General features: G+C 31.0%; 1 protein-coding gene across 1 annotated transcript in view; it reads right to left on the bottom strand.

Moving 5' to 3' along the window:
- dcma (syntaxin-like domain-containing protein decima) overlaps positions 1-22,237 on the bottom strand; it is a 49,927-nt gene extending 27,690 nt beyond the window's left edge. The window contains exon 1 of the mRNA XM_085191543.1: positions 21,792-22,237. Within this exon, the coding sequence (XP_085047669.1) occupies positions 21,792-21,911 (120 nt within the window). The 5' untranslated portion in view covers positions 21,912-22,237. The remainder of the gene's footprint in view (positions 1-21,791) is intronic.
- Positions 22,238-22,884: the final 647 nt, after the last annotated feature.

Here is a 22,884-nt window from a genome sequence, read left to right as displayed (position 1 = left end):
TTGTCCTCACTGACTGAGGTAAGACGCACGCACAGCCGTAACCGCTGTGCGTAGAAACGTGAATTTTGGACAAATGTTTACTTTCGTAATCTGGACATCCACTAAGAAGGGATTTTGAAAAATTTTATCCCTAAAGGGGTAAAATAGAAGCTCAAAGTTTGTATGGAAAAAAATTAAAATCGGCACCGATTCTTATAAAATTAGAAATTTAGATTTTTAAAAGTATTTAATTGAATAGGTGTTTCATAGTTTTCTAGAATTCTTCCCCTAAGGGTGCAAATAAGGGGTTGAAAGTTTGTATGGAAAAATTCTTAAATCGCCACCGATTTTTATAAAATTTGAAATATAGACTCTTAAAAATATTTCATCGAATATGTTTCATGGGTTATTAGAATTCACCCCTAAATGCGCAAGCCAAGCTGCGCGCGTCCGCTAGTACGTTTATAATTATAATTTATGACTGTAAACACTACGCTTGTGGGTTCGATTCCCACTTGGGAAATGGAATATTTAAAATTTTCACTTCCTCGCTCTGATTACGGGAAAAGGACAGCGTTTGGTTCCGCCAGTTAATTCGTGGTCAATGATTCGTGAATTCGGCAGAAAGTGGGGAACGGAAGTATCAGGTTCCTTCCCAGGTTCCTTCGGCCTACCTTGCTATTGTGCGGAATACATCATGAAGCTAAAACAAAGATTAAAACTGGAACGTGAAATTAGCATACGCAATCAAAATACCACATTCAAACCACATTCTAAAAGAGGAATATCTTTCATTTAAACAAACTCCGCCGTCTGATGCCTGCGTGTGTGCACAGACAGCCATGATTAGTTATTCATTCTAGTTATTAAACTCTCAGCGTAACCGATTATGTGCAGAATTACTAACTTAATCTACGGTAACGAGCGTGCTCTATTTCAGGACTATATAATTAAGATAACTTAACATTTCACGCCTTTATGGCGCAGTATAGCAATATATGTGGTGGTAGTTTGGGTTCTTATTCGAATATATTTCTGAGCTTCAAGTTATATTCTGTATATTGCAGGGTATGTAGAGGCAACTCCTTCCCCCATTTTCCCGAATTTTCAAGATATTGTGTGTTGAGTGGTGTAACTCAACACGTTAGACAAATATTTACATAAAAGTTAAACCGTCGTTTCGTGATATGGCGAGATAAATATTAGGCTTTGAGATGTCTTAATGTCGTTTCATTTCCCTAGAATATAGTAACAAAATATGTTTTACGTGGTTTTCTCCATTTATCCCGCTATAAAAAAGGAGAAATAAAATTTACAACTATTAGGAATATATGTATAGTGGTATTACTTTGCAATGTTCGATTTACCAGAGCTAAAAGGCATGCTAGGGTTTTCTATTAAGGAATAGCCATCTAAAGTGATTTCCGATAGGTTGGCGGTTTCATACGACGGTGGAAGATATAAGGACATTGAAAGAATAGCTTCTCTAATATTTTCTGATATATCAAGAAGGTAAATCAAAGATGAATGTTTAAATATATTAAATTTATATACAATATACATATACATATACATTGTACTGGCCCCCGAGGCTGGTGTGATTGCAAACACCAGAGATTGTGGGTTTGATTCCCAGTTGAGGAACTTAACTATTTAATATTTTTATTTATTCGCTCTGGTGTCGAAGCTAAGCGCGGCGTTGAATATCGCCTACTTAATTCGTAATACCTTCAAAATTGGGTTGAAAATTAGGAATGAAAGTATTTTAATAGGATGGAGTGTCTTAGCACTAGGTTCCCGGGTTCCCTCTATCTACCCTGCTACCCCTATGCGGGATACAGCGTGAATCTAAAAAAAATGTGTAAGCTGTAATAACTGTAAAAGCTTAAGTTTTTAAGTGCTATCACAAATATAATTACATCAAATGAACGTAAGACATCAACCGCAGTACGTGACTATTGCAGTAGCGTTATAATTAACGCAACTAAAGGTCCAGCCGCAAACTATACTTGAATTAATGAGCGTGTCTTGGGCAGATTTAGGTTAAACGACCATCACTCTAAGTTCTGACGATCACACTTGGCTAAACTTATATGTGAATTGTAAACTTTTGAATGTACTTATAGTGAAGACATACGTGGGGTAATATGAGATTATTAAGAAGGGAAAAGCAGATTTGAACTGGATAATCTAAATACGTAACGCCTATAAAATACATTTTTTAAGTTAATTTATAAAATATATTTTTTTAACGGAAGTAGTAGGTGCCCATCGTACCAATCAATCAATGCATTTACAAAAAACAAAAAAAAAACCATTTCCTATTTTATTTAAATTCACCCCCTAGTAGAGGCCGTGGCGTAGAGGCACAACATGTTTGTTATTTGCGACTCTAAGCGCAGGCTGGTTGGTGGGTTCGATTTCCACTCGAGGAAATGAAAGAAGATATATGTATGTAAGCAGATATATGTATGTAAAGATACGTAATACAATAAAAGCACAATTTACAAATATTTTGGATACAATATAAGTAAGTTCAATAAATATCGATTGTAAGAGAATACTTATTTAATTCAAAAGAAATAAACAACGTATTTCAATAAAGGCGAGGGTGACATCTATAAATATTAAAAATGATTCTTGAAGTTGTTGAAAGCTTTTAAATTTTCATGTTTAATTTTATACTGAGCAAGAAGAAATGGCGAAACTTTTCAATGAATTTGATAAAATAAGAATAATATTTCTGTTAAGTAAAATTTATTATGTTTTTTACATACATTCAAAGTTCATTAATATAAATATATTTTAGGAAAAATTTAGCCGATATTGAAGTAAAAGTATAAAATATTAATATAAGTACTAAATATTAATATAAAGTAGGTTTACGTGGAAATAACGAAATGTCAATACGCTTATTTGTTGTGCAAAGTTCAAGGTGCAACAATGTGCATTTCGTGTATTTGCATTTGTTTGATGTAGACGCAATCAAAGTGTATAAATAGACTTTCTGCATATATTGACATACCTTAATTGTTGAGATTTCTTTAAATATACGTAATTCGTGTAGCAAATGGTCACTTATTTTAAATTATTTTTTACTCCAACGTACCAATCGCAAAAATATCAAATGCATTACTTTAAGTTCAATTTATATATTCTGATCTATTCTAAAATATTTTAGATAAAGTATTAATTTTGAGCTCTCAACTTCGTAACTGACACATTGTCTGTAACACATACAAAAAAAGCAATATATCCTATTGCAAATCTTACCACAGTATAAGTTAAAAATAAATAAAAACAAAAATAAAAGGCAAAACAACAAAAAAATTCATTCCACCAGATTATTAAAAGTTTGCCACGTGGAGTTTCTATTGCAGTACTATAAATATACTGTTTTTAATAAAGTCTTGGGAACAGCGAGCTGACAGGCGACGATGTGGAACGAGGCAGGAGTAGCAGGTCGACTAATCAAACAACAAGGGCCGCTGTGCTTTATAACTACTGATCCGAAAACCCATCACCGAGTGTGCCGTCCGATGAGCCCTCCAAATACTTATATATTTACTTTAGAAGCTTTTATTTACTGCAATTGTAAATATTATTGTTTATTTGAAGCATAATTTACAATATTAAAATTAATATTGCCTTTTATATAGCTATTTATTATTTATTATGAAGGTTGAAAAATAAAATTCAATTGCATTGTGATCTAGGTCTTTTTGAGGTAAGTCAAGGCGCATGGGCACAAACTGCGTTGTGGGTTCGATGCCTACTTAAGAAAAATAATACGGATGCTTGTGAGGCGGGCGTTAATAACTGCCACACAGTTTGTAACTAATGCGGTTATTATCGTTTAAATTGTTTTTTTGTAATTTTGTTTATGAATAAATTATATTATTATTATTAATTATTTAATATTTTCATTTTTAAGCTCTGATGTCGATACGCAACGTAAATAAAAAAACTATATTAACAATAGCTTTAAATATTAAATAAATCAAAGGAACTATTAAAATAAAGAAATTTTTATTATATAGATGAAATTAAAAAGCAGAGTATAATTGTAATTTGTAAAATGTATATGTTAGCTAAAAAAATCCTTCACTGCGTTAACTTTCATTTAGGTATGAAAACAAATATTTTTTCAAATTTTACATATAATTTTCCAGTACGACCTTATATTATGACCTCAAGGGAGACATAACTTAGGAGGTTCTGAAAACAGGCATTTTTTGTAAAATATGGGGTGCTAAGAAAGTTATGAGGTGCCAAAGCAGTCGTAAAAGAATTAAATGGGCTATTTGGTGAACATCTCATTATTTAAAAAATTGTTATTGTGCCCCGTGATATTTATATGAGCTGAAAGTTAAAATTCTGTCGATTTAACTATTCCAATAGAAATATACTCGTATGTTGCTGAAATTCTCTGAATCTGAATCTAATAATTTCGTTAACACATAAATTCATATTACATTTCAGACTTTCATTACTAACATGAAATATTAAAAAAATATATTATGAATATTAACTTTTTTTAGGAAACGTATGAAAATTTAAACGTAACGGCATTTGAACCCGTGCTTTTCGAAACCGAGTGGTTTTCAAAGCGCCCTCACCACTAAGATATATGTATATACGTAGAACGTATGGCTTAGTGGTTAGAGTATAAAAATATGTTGATAGTTAAATGAAAATTGTACGTAAGCATACAAGAAAATAAATGTTATATTTCATCAAAAAGACACTTCACTCGTGTAATCCGGAAACTACAAAGAAAAATATATACACAATTTTATACTCGCACAATCTAACCGATTTGAATTAAATTCTTTGTGGAGCGCGACTGCATGATAAACATAAAAGAATAATGAAGTACCTACTTAAATACGGTTTTGTACGTGCAGCTTTTATTTTAGCGAGCAAGTTTCAAATTATTATATTGACGTTGACATCATTAAAATATATATATATATGATTATTTTATCACGTGCCTGTATACACATAGAATAATTAACCTAGTGTTAAGACACTCCGTTCCCCACTTTCTCCCGAATTCTGGAGGCATTGCGTGTTGAGTGGCAGAAGTCAACGCCGCGCTTTGCTTCGACATCAGAGCGAAGAAATGGAAATATAAACGTAAATGAATATTTCACTTCCTCGAGTGGAGATCGAACCCACAACTGTCGCGTTACAGTCATACACTTGTACCCTAAATGATTATAATAAAGAGGCTTCATTAATTATAATGATGTATAAGTAGTCGATTTTTGGTCTGATTAAGGCAAAAAAAGTAGGTCAAATTGCAATTTTAGATACGAAAAAACTTAATAATTATTCACTATCGAATAATTTACACATTAGTAGTCAAAAACTAGATTTATTACACAATTATAAAATTAATTAGAAAATTATAAACAAGACATTATAGACAATTAATAATTAAAATCCCACCATGAATTCCCAATAGCTGCGCCATTACAAGCGGTGCCTTTACAGTGCGAGGAATATTTTCGATTCAGTTAATTCGATAAGGTGTGAATGATTGACGTAACGTTAATGACTTCAAGTTAATTGTCCGCGGAGGATTTTAACTAATATAATTTTTTTTGATTTTTAACTAATATTACTTTAAAGTGGTTTATTTTTGTTAAAAACTAATTGTATCACAATAATATATTTCACTAAATAATAAATATGAAAATTAAATTACCAAAATATTTTTTTAAGTAACCAAACTTTTTAATTAATAGTTACAACTAAGACATAAACAAAAAGTTATTTTTTCATCTTCACGCTGTATCCCGCAGATAGTATGATAGACAGAAGGAACCTAGTGACACTTTGTTCCCCACTTTCCACTGAATTTTGGAGGCATTGCGTGTTGAGTGGTTACCACTGGTAACATACCAGAACGAAGAAATGGAAATATTAAATGTTACATTTCCTCGAGTGAGAATCTAACCCAAAACCTTCGTCCTTCCTCTACAGTCTTCTACAGTTACACGCTCGTGCCTCTACGCCATGACTTGCCTTTTTAACTAGTACTAAACATATAAATGTTTTACGAGCTCTCACCCAATTTCTCTAAGGAAGGAAACTTTATTAAGTAGGCAATTTAAATGCTCTTCATGATACGATGTAAGATTATATATAATGGGAACTGTTACACGAACTTTTTGAAGCGAGATTTAGTAGACTTAGCAAAATGTTTGAAAAACTTTGAAGCATGGCGAAGATGTCTTATAAAAGTTTTGTGTTTATATTTCTGAAATAAATAAATCTTTTCAAAGTGTTAAGTAATAAATAATACTTACTCTTTCGTATTTTTCGATATAATTTAAACAATAAAGAGAGTCAACAAGCGCTATAGATATTATATAATTATATATTTTAAATGTTTTGTTAGAAAAGATTAAAAAATATATTGTTTTAACAAGCATATAATTATATAAGCAATATTATGAGAAACTCTATTTATACTTTAAAACAGCTAATAATAAAAACATAATAATATTGATTTATAAAGAAAAGAGAATAATATACCTAAGTAAACTATAGCTTATTCTCCAAAAGGTTCGTATCCTCGGAAAACAGAGTATAACACGGCAGCTTCCAAAATCGGCGGAAAAAGGGAAACGTAGTGACTTAACATTAGGTTCCATTTGCCTACCCCCTGTTGTGTGCGAGAAATGTAGCGACATCTATCTCTAGTTTCATGAAATATGCAATCCTTACAGGGACTCTTCATGACTATATGAAAATAGTGTTACATCTCAGTCACACAGTATCCGCTAGGTGGCGTTCACTGCGATATCAAAAACTAGTAAAAGTAGTAGTAAAAATATATTATTTTGTTTATTCTATTAAAAATATTATATAAAAATTGTAAATTGTATTTTTAATCAAAAATTACGACCAAAAATAATTTAAACTTAGAAATAGTCCTGATAATAGCGTTATTCCGTTAGTACCCATCTTATTTTTCTTTATATTCAAATTAAATCATAAAAAAAATACTTAAACATTATTCTAAAGGAGCTAATAAATCTAACGGCGGGACGTCGGACGACTGGCTCATTTTTTCCGCTTCGGTCGGTCCGAGGTCTGGCGAGTAAAAAGGCTGTATATCAATCAATGTCCGCCGCCATTTTAATTGTAGACCAATTTATTGCCCTTAATAGGATGTTACGGATTTCAAATATATTTGAGTCTTGCAATCGTCTAGAAGTAGATTTTTGGACAAATTGATGTTTTTTCCAGCTTCTCGCTGTATCCCGTATTTAGCACAGTATGCAGAGGGAACCTAGTGCTAGGGCACTCTGTTCCTCACTTTCCTTACGAATTCTGTTATTGTTCTCCCACTGTTATGGGCTTAAAAGTGTTTTGATCTTAATTATTAAGTGTAAATTTACACTGTTTTCATACGAATGACGTTTTCTTTCTGATACGAAATTTTAATGATGTACTTATGTTTTTATGTATTTAATTAGTAAAATATTAATTTATTTTTGTTGTAAAGTAGACACTTGAGAAAAAGAATTGCACGTTGTGTTTATGTGCATTGTGTAGGTATTATACCATGAAGAATATGGCATAATCTTAAGTATACTTGTATACTATAGTATAATTATAATTATTTACCTAATAGTTAAAGTTAAATATCGCAGCCGAATCGTTTCTCTCAACATCTAGGGTTTCTGGTAGAAATTTCTCTTGGAGATAAATTATTCGTTGTACGCATTTTTCAGTAATTATAAGTTTTCTGTGTTTTTTCCTTGTGTGGTTGGATTTACATAGAAAAAATATGATATACTTAATTTTATCTTAGCCAATTTATTCATACAATCATATAATACTCAATTTTTCACAATATTGATAATATCGCCTAAATTATTATAAGCATGCCTACACCTTACTTACAGCTTTGCTTACCATACAGCACGTAATAAAATCACATTTTGTTAACTTACTGGATTCAATATTAATAAATTCTTTAATTTCAGCCGCAAAATATATCGAGTTTTCATATTATTAAAATAAACGGAAATTAACGGTATGAGAATTTGTGTATCATTTCCACAAAGAGTTATGGCAATAATTTTCATTTAATAAAGATAATTTAAAGTAATATTTATGTAGGTATATTCACGTGTTTATAAGCATGCACTTAAAAAATATTATCCAGTAGAGCATATAAATTGTATGTAGGTTGCACTCATGTGCAGTGGTCCTGTTGAAAAGTCTTTGATTGTACATAAGGAAAATAGATACCATTTTAACTTATCATCTTTTCACACTATAACAGGGTAGGCAAACGGTATATTAAGAAATTACTTACAAAAGGAGGGATATAAAACTTGCTATATAAAAAAACTTATTTTATATGCAATATTGTTCACACATTACACATCGTCTACCTTTAAAAAAGAGCTCATAATAAGAACCAGCTAAGAAATTTATGGTTACCATTGACCTTTTATGGTCTTAAAATACAAATATTGACTTAGTGAAGATCTACCTGTCAGCCATCCACACAAATGCACAACAACGATTTCTGTCGTTCAGTACCTACATATATAAACAAACTGTTAAAATATGCAAACACTTTGCATAATGGACCCTCAATTATGATTAACGCATTTGAATATTATATGAATCAAAGTTTCAGTAGAGCATATAATGTTTTATATTACTTATTCAAATATCCATAATCCGTTTGGATAGGTCTATATTTTACAGCCACATGTTGCCACTTCATAAATCTGAAGGCTTAGCTGAGTAACGGACCTTAGTAAGTTTTGTTGGAGCATTACCCATTTGCTGAGATCCCTGAATTCATGCTCTCCCATTCATAATCCTTTAGTGTAAACGAGACAGCATATAAATTTATGTTTGGAATATAACCATTTGCTGTAAGGACTAATAGGTTGCCATTATTGCTCCTATGCTAATAAAACTGTATCAGTAATGGTTGATCCAGTTAAGACTCATTATACTTATTTACAAAGGACTGTGGGAGTTTGGGACACTTAATGATGATAATCAGCGTAGTTATGCTATTGTTATTACTAATACTTGTACTATGATTTGTAATTTGTTGACATTTTTAAAAGTTATTTAATGTTTTCAAATACATTTACCTAGATAAGTTTTTATGATTGAACGTAAATTAAAAATTAAGTAATTTTTATTATATTAAAATTAAGGTAGACGAACTTTTTATATGGTTTCTGATCAAATAACAAAAAGATAACTTGATCTCAATACTTCAGTATGAAAACGTCAGACACTTTAAAATATAAAGTTAATAGTTTAAATCTCTAACATCAACTTTAAACTATTATATAGAAACGTTAAAAATAAATCTAAAACAGGTCATCTCCTTCTATTTGAAATTATTACAATTAGTAGATCTAAAATCGCCTTCCCATTTAATTGAACTGATAATTGAATTGTAAATGTTGCAATTATCAGACTTGGCCACAGCTACCTAAGTGTTAATATCAATTTAGTCCTCAAACACGAGAAGCTTCATAAATCAGTGTCTCCACGATGTAACCAAATTGTTATTTATGGCGTTATGGCAGCACCGCCTTGTGTCAGCCACATTTACGCTTCATGATAGATCTAGGCTTACGGAGCATCACGTTCCATAACAAAGACTGGCACACTGGCACTAGATCTATTGTGATGGGTGGGGTATACGTGATAGCAATTATCATTCTTAATGGTAATTTGATGGCGATTAAATCATAATTTATTAATCATAATTAATAATTACTATCTATAAATATTAGAATTCAATAATATGATGGTTTTCTCTATTTATGTTGGTAATAATATTGTGTTGAGTAGCGGAACTTAACGCCATACTTTTGTCTCGACACCAAAACGAAAAAATAAAAATATTAAATTTTTCATTACCTCGAGTGGGAATCGAATCCACAACCTGTTACTCGGAGTTTACCCTGCGCCACGACTGGCCTCAATTTATTTTCTTACAAGAGTTAACGAAATCATTTAATTTCAAATACGTGATCTTGTTACACGGTCGGATAAACGATAAAAGCTTGTACCGACAAGTTACTTATTCGAAAATTTGAAAGGGACACATCTAAATTCAAATTAGGAGTTTGTTTCTATATAATATAATATATGTACTTAAACAAGGACGTCTCCATATTAAGGTTCCCACATAATCGTTCCCACATCTGTCAATATTGACGTTTGAATTTACTCTCTAATTCAAAGAGATTTGTCGGACTGAGTGCGTCCTCGCTTCAATAGACTAGGGTTTTGTTGAAGCCTGTTGGCTTTTGTCGACTGTTTGATACTGTCTTGTTTTCTTTTTTGTCACTTTATAGAGCGATCGTTTTCGTTTTACACTGTATTTGAGTTACTAAAATATATAACAAATAGTATGTTAAGGTGTAAAATATACGTATTTTATTAGAATCGGTAGAGTTATTGTTGATTACAAGTATTTTTTGCATTAAATATATTTTTTCATACCAAATTCGTTTTGTTTAATTTCAGGTTAATTAATTTATTCAGATTATTTTAGATATGATATTAACAAGAAGTTATATAGCTTCAATTCGTAATATGGTTGAAAAATTTACATTTTATAAGTGCAACTATGAAATTTCTCTGCTTGCAAAATCAGTAACCGTTACCCAAAGGACTGACATTATTAACATAAATTAAAAGTATATTGAAGTCTTTCGGGCGCATTGATACAAGCGTGTGATCTAAACACTGTGGTTGCGAGTTCGATTCCCATTCGAGAAAATTAATTAACATTTATTCATTTACCAGAGTAACAAGGCAAAAGCTCTACTCTTCAACCCGTAATGCCTCGAAGTTTCGGCAGAAAGTGAGGAACGGAGTGTCTTAACATTAGGTTCCCTCTGGTTAACCTGCTACATGCATGATACAGCGTAAGGCAGAAAAATAAAAGAAAAGCAATTGACCCAGTAATGAAAGATTGCATAGTATATATATTAACATCCAATCATCTTTCTACTTTCTTATATTTCTATTATTCCTTATTTCAATCCTTACCTCCCGTAAAGAAACGCTAGCTCAACCCGCACAAGTTCGGAAAGCTTTCATTCAAACTTGTCGTTCCAATGAATGGTGGATGGCTCAGTTTGTCCCTAACTTTGCCGATTTAACTCTGTGTGATTGTTTCTGGCTTAGTTACGCTTTCTGACTAACTAATTATGTTTTATATGAAAAAAAACATTATTATATTTGTTTATTTACGAGCCGCGGCGTTGAATTCCGCCACTCATCACGCAATGCGTCCAGGATTCGGCGGAAATTGGGGAACGGTAGCGTCTTAATGGGAAAAGAGTATTTTAACACTAAACTCCCAGGTCCCCTATTCCTAACCTACTATGTGCGAGATTCGATTCGCTAGTTCGTAAAGCTAGAAATATAATAATTTAAAGTGACGAATTCTAATTCCAGTCAAAATTTTATTATTATCGACGTTTTTCTAATCTGAAGGCGTCAATATTATTGTCAACAACTACACCACGCTACCTCTATCGCTCTCTACTGTTGTAAGTCGATAAAATAATAAAAGTGGACTTTTGTATATTTAAAACAATAGCTTATTCAAAAATTTAAGTCTTAAGCAAGAAACAAAATGTTAGACATATTTTTTTCTATAAGTCATTAAATCTTTATGTAAGCTCATTCTTTGAAACGAGATCAGGGTTTTTATAAGTAATCAATATACTTTACCAGTTATTACTAGCTCTAAGGATTTGAGCCACTGATTAAATTTCCTGCGAAGCTGTATCATAATCGAAATCTTTTGCGATAGCTTGTTAATGGTATTAAATGATGAAACGCGTGACTAGACCGGGTAGCTTAATATTTTTTTAAAATAAATCTATAATATATAAAAGTTAAATATTTCAAGAAACTTATTTTAATATTACATGAGCATTTCTACTCCAAGTGCTCTACAAAGTTCTAAATTTTCTCAACTTTAGTAATAAAACCCGCAATCGTGCATTTTTTACTAAAATTTAAATTGTATCTTAATGTGGCTTAATTAATACATAGTTATGAAAATTTCGTAAATTTTGAAATTTTTAAAAGCATAATATGTTTAATATTTTAATTGTATGACAATTAAAATAAACTTTTTATTTTTTTCAATATATGGCTATGACAGAATAAAAACACATGGAGTTTCACATAAAAATAAACAGCGAAGCCTCTTATCGCTTATGTACACGTAACACTACAAGTGACATTGTGGATGACAGGTGCTTAAGGTTATCCTTATCACATATTGACAAATATTTTCATTATTTTTCAAATTTCTTTAGCCTATAATAATTAATACAATATAGTTTGTAAATATGAAATTTTTTTTTATTAAAAATTATATTTCTATATAACTTTAAGGCCAGTCGTGGAGCATGGGCACATGCATCTGATTGTAAACGCGGAAAGTTGTGGGTTCGATTCCCACTTGAGGAAATTACATTTTAATGTCTTCGCTCTGGTGACTAGGCTAGAAAGCACGGCGTTAAGTTTCGCCACTAAACAAACAATGTCTCAGAATTCAGCGGAAAATGGTAAACGGAGTATTTTAGTATAAGGTTCTCTATGTCATCTAAAACAATCAATATCTTTACTACTAACGTAGAGTGAGTTAATTTAATTTATCCAAATAAATCTTTGTAATAAGCTAACAAATTAGAAATCACATGTCAGGTTTAATCGATGAGAAGTGTAATTTACTACAGAAATCAAATAGTATTGCCTTAATTTATATTTAATTTAGCGATTTATGTAGAGTCACGGTTGTAACGCTCTATCTGCCTTTATTCTCTAAACTGAGATCCAACCATGCATAATTTACAACTTCTAGTATTAAATCGAAGTTTGTAGACAAAATTTTACGATATTCTAAAAAGACCCCAAAAAGACGATGCGTAATAAATTTGTTTTTATTAGTAATTTCAAATTCCAATACATAAATAAAAACAAATATTTTTATTTAAATGTTTACTGTGGTATGTAGAGACATTTAAGTCTCTTATATTATTTTCAAACAAATGAAAAAATATTATTTCAAGTGTAGAAAATGTCGAAATGAATGTTGTGGCACGGGGGCACAAGCATGCGAATGTAAACGCGATGGTTGTAGGATTGATTTCCACTCGGGGGGATGAAATATTTAAAATTTTCGTTTTCCTCGCTATAGTAACCAAACAAAGCGTTAAGTTCCGCCACTATGCCTGCTGTGCCTCAAGAGTTTGGCTCACGGACTACGAACGGAGTGTCTTAGCTTTAGGTTTCCTAGGTAATCTAACCTAACCTTCTATGTACGGAATACAGAGTGAAAGTAAAAAAAAAAACAAATAAATCTTAACACGTAGGTACTTATAAAACCTTAAACACTTCCTAAACGTTTCCCGATCTTTCCAACACGCAAATATATTGATTTCGCTTAAATGGCGAAAAAACTTCGTACAGGCTTTGAAAGTTGTAAGATGTGGAAGACCGGAAAGGTCTTATAGATACGAGTTTACCAAAAGCCCTTAAAAGGGTGAGCCGTGAGGCGCTACGTCGATCCGATATCAGAAGCAAATAAATAAAGCCTTTTAGATAAGGTGCCAACTATTTCATTAATATTGGGTTTTCACGCTGAATACGGTTTACATTTTCTCTATATTTAGCATTTTTTTTGGTTTGGTCCAGTATTTATGCCTGCATATATAACTATTATGCTTTTATTTGATCTGTTTAGTTATCTTTCCATTAAATTTCTATATAAAAATTTTGTGTTATTGGATTTTTATAATTTATAAAATGTAAAAGCAATTAAGTCGTTCTTCAAAGAGATTTTTTTAAACAGTAAAGAAAGCGAAACGAGCGAAGGATAGAAGATCGAATCTTGCAGGGTGCCCCCTTACAAGTTTATACGAACGAGCGAAGTGTCTTAACACTAGGTTCCCTCTGCCTACCCTGCTGTGTGCGGGATACAGCGTGAAGCTGATTTTTTTTTAAGTCGGTTAATTAATTACATTAAATTTTATCGAAAACAAACCAAATGCTTTAATTTTATTTATTTTATCCTTTTAAATTATTCTTCAACATATAATATAATGCTCATTAGAAAACGAAATGGGGTATAAAATTCTTGAAGTATAAAAACAGGAAACTGTAATTTTAGAAAAAAATACGCAGAATTGCGAAATGAGCAATGAAGATTATAAATAACCTGATAATTCTGTTTTTATACATATAAAAATAATATAATAATCTCGTGTCGCCAAAAGTACCTAATATATGAATAGTTAAAAGGCAAGTCAATTCGCTGGTTTTAATAATGCAGCAGCGAGGAGTGACTCCGAGGACGTTGAATTATGTAACGCGTTCCGCTCACTCGCTATGAAATTTGTGCTATAAAAACATGCATATACTAAACTAGTAGCTTCAATCTGGAAAATAGACAGGATTTTACGTAAAACAATGAACTGGTTTTTGATTGATGATGGTTTTTATTAATATTATATAAAAAATATTGTTTGTACAATAAAAAAAAGAGAATTAGAAGCTATTTTTTTTCTATACTGTTTTTTCGACCAATAGTCTCATTGACGTCATAAAATAAATTAAGATAATCGCTTTGATGAAAATACAATACAAATAATAACCATTTAAATACATGGCTGACATGTTGAAGCTTTATGGTTAAAATTAACATACGAGTAGACGCGCTAATAGAATATTAATTAAGTTCAACTGATCTTTATGGAAACAGTCAATATAACGATTGTCGTTGTAATTGAATGTGATTCGAAAATTGTCATAAATATAGATTTAAATACATATATGTATTTTTTAATAATAATATTAGGTTACATTACATTTTAGATTACAATACATAAAATTGAAACTTTGCCAAAGCGTTATTTCTTTATTTTACTTGTTTGTATGTAAATTGATCCAGCCAGTCGTGGCGTAGAGGCACAAGTGTGTGACTGTAAACGGGGTTAGTTATAGGTTTGATCCCCACAAGAGGGAATGAAATATTTATTTAAAAGTATATTTTCATTTCTTCGCTCTGGTGTCGAGGTAAAGCGCGGCGTTGAGTTCCGCCACTCAATACGCAATGCCTTCAGAATTTGGCGGAAAATGTGGAACGAAGAGTCTTAACACTAGGTTCCCTCTGTCTATCCTGCTGTGTGCAGAATACAGCGTGAAGGTAACAAAAATCACTTTTTCTCGATTAAAATCCCGCTCAAAGCCGCTAATTTTGTGCTCTAAATTTTACTAGTAATAGAAGTAGTATGGAATCGGTCATAAAGTTCAGGCAGACAAATTTAAAGACAGCCTGGCTTCTGATAAAATTACATCTAAGCGAATACCTGCATCAATCTCCTCTTTCAGTTTTCTTATTGAAAATTTGATCGTTTTTGGTTTGTAAATAAAAATAAAAAGTAAGAAGTTTTTCAATTTGTACCTTAAACATAGAGAACATAAATTACTTTTGCCTTTTGTTTAACATTGATGTTTCATTTTGTTCGGTGCGAGTAAATAGTTGTATATCGATTGACATTTGCTCTTAACATTGCAATATGTTGTTCCGGACTTAATTAAAAGTATAATATCATTTATTTTATTTTTATTTACTTAATATTTTCTTAATATAAGTATATAAATCTTGACAAATGTAAGTTCGTATGACAAATGTAAGTTCAAATTACACCAACAAGCAAGTTTTCACAACTTTTTCACATAAAAGCCCGTGCTACTTTGGTTACACTAAGTTCTTTCTGTCATCACACGATGTCTCTTTAAAACAAGACAGACTCTTTATTTAGACAGATATATAAGAAAAAAAATCTTTTACGTTTTCTCCACAAAGCTTTCATTGCTTTAATCTTGAAAACGTGAGAAATGTTAACGAAAAAAATGTTAAATATAACTCGCGAAAATTTTAAGTTAAATAATAATAATTGATATCGTAATATTTCCCTCTAGTCTCATATAGATAAAATTTATCATTCATCCGTGGTTTATGTTGACTATTACGTTGATAACGAACTTGATTGCGTATTTTGATTTTATTATTTGTTGACCGTCTCTTATATTTATGGGGCCTTGTTGCCTAATTAATTACGGATTTAATATGACCCGTTTACTATTACTAGAATAGATGACATTAAAATATATTTATTACGATATATTACTGTTATAGATAGCTTCACGCTGTATCCCGCATTTAGCAGGGTAGGCAGAGGGAACCTGCACTCCGTACTCCATTTTCCGCCGAATTCTTGATGCATTCCGTGTTGAGTAGAACTTAACACCAACAGAACGAAGAAATGAAAATAAGACAAAATTTAATTTCGTCGAGTGGAAATCGAACTCACAACCTGTCACGCTTACGGTCACTCGTTAGAGCTCCTGCACTACAGTTTACAGTCTCGAAATAAAAAAATGTTCTTTGTTTAAAATATTATATCGGTACCTTAAAGACTGGAGGCTAAAGACTGGACTATTTTGTTGGCGGCCATGTTTTGTACATGAAGTGTAGGCTATTATATTGTAAAGTGGTGCTGTCTGGAGAGAGCTGCACAGCGTTTGTATCTGAAATCTCGTACATGTCTTGACTGTAATGGTTTGGCTTGTAAGAATATATATAACCCCTCCGACGAGCTGTTAGATATTTTGTTGAAATTGCCTATTGCACGAAAATTACAGGCTTCCTGTACCTACTTTGTAAAATTTGGAAGATATAATATTGATTAACATAAATATGTATATAAACATTTATGTAATTAATTAAAAAAAGAAATTTTAAATGGTTGTCAAATCTCTATTTTCTTTAAATATAAATATATTAGTGGCTGCTTAAGTAACTACAATAATAATGTTAATTAAAATATTTATTTAAGTAAGAAATTATTCGAATGATTTATTTTAAAACGCCATTACGTAAGCTTAATTGTTAAATCAAAATTAATTAATTCTCACAAAGTGTATTGCACGATTTTATGATTTCACGCAAATTAAGACTGATGTGAAATAATGACGAGCGGTTTCAAAGTAGTTATGGGTATAGCATATTTGTATTTTTTAATTTCATTCTGTATACCGCATATATCAGGGTAAGCAGAGGAAACCTGGGAACATACTGTTTAGACACTCTGTTCTCATTAAGACACTTGTTTCCCATAGCCACTTGCCTCGTTATCAGTGCGAGGATATAAAAATATTAAATATATCATTTATATTCTTTATTTATAAATGTTTTTAGTAAAATGGAGTACAAAATTTTGGTAACATGATATTTTATGACTTCTACATAGAAATATTTTGGGTCAAAATAGTTGATGATCGACGAAAAGAACTATTGAAACAAAATTCCATTTGCTTTTATCCCGTGCTCGGGTATCAAAGTAACATATGTACGTCGCGGTAGGCCCCGGATGCTGGGAAAACTTGAATAGATTCTCAGAACCAATTACAAATTTTTATGTTTTTGGTTACACTTTAAATTGCTTTTCAATTCTTTCAGTTTCATTTTTGAATTTTTGATCTTAAAGTTCAGAGTGAATTCGAAGTCAAAAAATTTCCACTTCTACATTGTATGAGTATTTTCATTTATTTTTTTCATTTTAGCAGGGTAGGCAGGACTCTAGTGTTACGACACTCCGCTCTCCACTTGCTGCCGATTTAAATCAGACGATTGCTATAATATCAATATCACGAAACTATAAATGCTTTTAAAGCACAATAGTATAAGAAAATAACAGTAAGTTTAAACTCAGTGAACTAACTACGACAACAATGCTACCATTTTCGTGTCAGTATAAGCCGCAATAAGAAATGACATTTACACTAACATTTAAGTCGAGTGAGGATAGACTGTTTCTATGTTTAGCTCTAAGCACTCGGAACGAATGGAGGATATCTGCACCACGAAATGCCAAGATATTTACTCAAATGGCTCTGGTGAGAGGCATTACAAGATGATACATTGCAGGTTTCCAAGCGAATGATATTCGATTTGTTGGGCGTAATATAATACACGTTTCAATCATATTTACTGTTATAAATGTGAATGTCAGTTTGTTTGTTACGCTTTCACGCCAAAACTACTCAACCGATTATCATGAACGTTTGTATACATATTCTAAAGAGAGTTATGTTATTCTTTGACTATAATATATAAATAAGCGAGCGATTAATCGACATTTAAAATTCTAGAATAAATGAATATTATAAATGAATTAAATAATAATAAATTAATTCAATTTATTTTTGTGACTATATCACTATTTGGATGGCCAAAATACTGTTATTATTACTGCTATTATTATTAATAATAGTATATAAATTAAAACAACAATAGAATTATTTTTATTTTTTGAAAAGGAATCTTCGAACATTTTATACTTTAGAAGTAAATATGTATAAGGCGAATAATGATTCAAAGTCATCGTTTCGGAGATTGTTTGGTGTAATAATAATAATGGACAAACATATAACTCGAACTACTGTTAGACGAATACAGCATCAATCTTGGTAGTGTTTACGCGCAAACATTGAAAATCTAGTAAAAGCATTAGAATAGCGTTATTTATACAGCATGTCTTGTTTCTCTCATAGTATAAAAATATTTTATTCTAAAATTAATTCCTATTAAAAAATGTACTTATTTATTTTCTTATTAAATTTAATACATAAACTTAAATATGATCAGTAATGCAGTATATATTTATATATGAAGTACTTTATATAACCTCTTCCAGGCTCGTAAAATGTAACATATATGAACATTGTTCACAACAACATGTTTTTATTTTATATCTTTTTGTAATAGAAAGTTGACCCGAAAAAATAAATCACACGAGGATGAATAAACACATGTCGACTGACGGAGCACTTTAGTTTCCTTTTCAAAACTTTTTAGGCGTAATGTATTAAAATGGTAAGATTTTTTTTTATCGTTTATCTTTTTTTTAAGTTCACGCTGTATCCCGCACGTAGCCGGGCAGGCAGATGGAACCTGGGAACCTAGTGTTAAGACGTTCTCCGAATTTTGGAGGCATCATGTGTTTCCTTAAGTGGGAATCGAACCCACAATCCTCCGCGTTTATAGTCGCTAGCATGAGTCTCTGTGAAGCGACTGGCCTCAGAGTATATCGTTTATTTTAAATAAAATACGCGATATACTTACATTTTTGTTAATAATAAAATATAACAATATAAAGATAACACGTTTGTTAGTTTAGAATAATTGATTTATAGGGTAATCTATCGAAATTGTTTACCAAGAAAAAAACTTCAAAAGAGGATATTGTGTAAATTATTTATAATAAATTTTACATGTTATATTGTAAACGATTGAAACGTACTCTTTAGCACAAGAAATATTAAGATTAAAATATCTAAGTATAGTTTTAAATTGTATCTACATATTTCTTGATCTGATTAGAATAGCATTTTGCCTTGTAAACAATTTCATTTACTATTTGAATATAAATATAATATTTCAGAATCATGTCTCAGTAAATCATAAGCAGCTAACATATAAATATTTATAAAATATTTCTAAAATAACATAATAACTATATACTGTAACAGTGGGGATCGAACCCAGAACCGTCGCGATAAAGTCAAACTCTTGTGTCCCTGGGCCACGACGGTCTCGCGGTAAAATATAGAGATTTCTCAAATTTGTTCATTTACTTTACTGTTTGAACAAAATGTTTATTTTTTATTTTGTTCGTGGAGGCAAGTTAGAAAACTTAAAAATGAAACCTTAGATTGCTCCGTTGTAACATCAGATTGTTTTTGTTGGTTTCCATTCATTCCAAATTTACATTGAGGCTGAGGCATTAGTGTCTTATTACAGTTGGAAATGATTTGGTAAAACGACTTCGTGCGCGAATTAACGAGTTTTCTTAGTAGCTTTCGGAATATTATGATTTTACTTTACATAGTTAAATAAAGTGGTTTTGGGAGTAGTTTAGAAATGTAATGTAAGATTTAAAAAATATCAATTTAAATAGCAAAAACAATCGTATCTTTATTTAATTTTTACCAGAGCAAGGAAACGAAAATATTAGATATTTCATTTGCACGAGTGGAAATTGAATCCACAACCTGTCGCACTTATACTCGCACGCTTGTGCTCTTGCCCCAAGACTGGCCTATATAAGTATTTAATATTTAACCAAAGTTGGTGTTAAAGATGTAGCTATAAATTTATGAAAGAAGTATCCTTTATATTTTATTATGGACAAGTGTGAAATAAGGTTAGCTGCTCTTTGAATAGACGTCAATCCATGCGTCGTATCTGATGACCTTTCCATCCTCTATGTACATACACTCTATGTAAAAAAGGATACAGTGGCTAACGGCAGTTTGACGAGTTCATCTAAAAAAACTGGTGAAATGAGAGTCGAACACGCGTTCACACACGGTTCTGGCCATTCCTGTTCTGGATTGTATGTCAATTTTTATATAAAGCTTAGTCTGGCTTAAAATTTAAATTTCTCAAGTTGTTTATGTCTTATGTTATAAGTACCTAATAGTGAAGGAGCTAAGAGAAGAATAAGATTTACTACGATTATTTACCAAATCGAATATATATTTTTCATTAATGTAATTTTCTATATAAAAAAGCTTATATGTTAGGTTCCATTGATATTAAGCAATCACCTAATAATAGGTCATAACTTTTAATGATAATGGTTCCAAATCTGGCCAATATTCAAGAACAAGCCCATTTGACGTTCGTTCCGTGGATTTATAATGCAAATTCCTTTCAGCTGTTACCAGATTCCCCATAAAAGCCGATCCTTTGAGATTAATAAGCTTTGGGAAAGATAAATTTGTGAATACAGTTTGTAAAAACAAACTATTCTATATATCTTATTAATTTGGTATATATAAAAGTAATTTTTAAGTTATAAATTAAATATTCTTTATAAAAAAATCGTATAATATGTGTATTGTACGTCACTGTTTATTTACTTGAATCCTACGATACATACGTACCTACGTTGCTAAATATTATAAAATAAAAAACTATATATTAATTTTACTCACTTAATTTAATAATATTTTTACCTTACCTTTAGTTTTTCATTTGTTTCTTCAGTTGAAATTGAATGACCCGAAATAAATAAAACTAACATCAACAAAAGATTGTTACATGTTACAGCCAATGGCTATCGGATCTCGAGGTCGTTTCGTAATCGACTTCAGAAACTTGAGGCCATAAATTGCACCTTTGGGATTACACAATTCCGTCAAATTCAGAGCCTCCGCTATAAAGAGTGGATAAAGTCATTATTCTTAGTCACGCGTACAGTTCCAACCGAAATTATGTTGGGAAATTGAAGTTTTGTTATATTTGTTTCCATTAAATGTATTAAAAATAGACTAAAGAAGTTTGTTTAAAACATAAACATAGAAATGATGTATACAATCGCAGATTTACTTTTTCTAGTAACATTGATGAATTAAATGCTTAGTTTTGTTCAAATATAGCAATTATTCATTTCTATTCTATAAAAAAAAATTTAGAAGGTAAGAATATTTAATAAGAAAAAAGAATACTTCTTAAAAAAAACAGAAGTCTATCTCGGTTAGGTCGTTTACGCTTAGCAGTTAAGAGCTTTATAAGTATTAATAAAAAAAACTACTGCCTTATAAATGTAGCATAATTCAACTAGCGGTATAGTTTTGACAAAGATAATTTTGCTTATACAGGAAGCAGATTTAAGAGAAATCAGCTAAAGTTAAGTTTTTACCTTCGAAGGATCTTGTTGGTTGCTCGTCACGTAAACAGATGCACGTCGACCCAGTAGAGTTCTACTAACTATGGAGCTACTGCGACGTCCAGACATCCGATCTTGCGGTACTGGCAGCATATTGACTTCACTTTAACACTTGAACCGATTATTACGTGACTTCACTTGATTATTACGTGACTTCACTTGAGTATTACGTGTTAGTAACACGTAATTAACGTGAATTTAAGTTTACTGAAGTATTGAAATATAAGTTTTCTATATTATAATATAAAAAGTAGTTATTATTAATAGTTACTTTTTTATTCTTAATCCAATATCACCTTACTTCTATAGGCACGTTTATTTAATTTGGTGTTTTCTTTTACTCTACTCTATTATTTTACTCTACTATTTTACTGTATGTGTGTATAAACAATTTGTTTCTCTATTCGCTGCAGCTTATAAAACCTGAAACAAAAAGAAATATATATTTTTTTAAAATTTGATGAAAAACTTATGAATATCTGGAACATCTGTTGGGTTGTTGTGGGGAACGAAAGAGTCTTAATTGGAACGGAGTCTAGTCTTAACACTAGGTTTCCAGGTTTCCAGGGTTGCTGCCTGCCCTGTGCTTGCCTGCTAGGTGCGGGATACAGCGTCAAGCAAAAAAAGATTCTGATACAAAAAGCATGAATGTAATTTTTATTTGGTTATAATAAATTTATTTAAATATTAATTCTGTAATAAATAAAATGCTAAATTAGTTCCCGGTCTCCCCTACTAATATAGTATACAAAATTATTACATCTACATTATTTTATATAATTTTTATTAAATATTTTTTTACATTTCAAATTAAAAAATGTGATAAATATGAAATATATTAAATATCTCATATAATAAAATTTCGTTACAGAAGTTATTATGTATTGCGATATTACAAATATTTGGAGTAAAGAATAAAAGCCGAAGTGTTATTATTAAATTTTACTCTCGTAATACGGCTAAGCCTGGGCTCTAGCTAAGGATAATATGAATCTCATAATGGGCCTTTGGAAAACCTAAAAATCCTTGTTCATGGAACAATGTATTGTATTACATATATAAATAA

Source organism: Heliconius melpomene, chromosome 10 (genome assembly GCF_056956725.1).
Source record: "Heliconius melpomene rosina isolate 202511_hmr_F chromosome 10, ASM5695672v1, whole genome shotgun sequence".
In the NCBI taxonomy this organism is placed as follows: domain Eukaryota; kingdom Metazoa; phylum Arthropoda; class Insecta; order Lepidoptera; family Nymphalidae; genus Heliconius; species Heliconius melpomene.
Note: the sequence above shows the minus strand (reverse complement) of the source record. Positions and strands in the feature narration are given on the sequence as shown.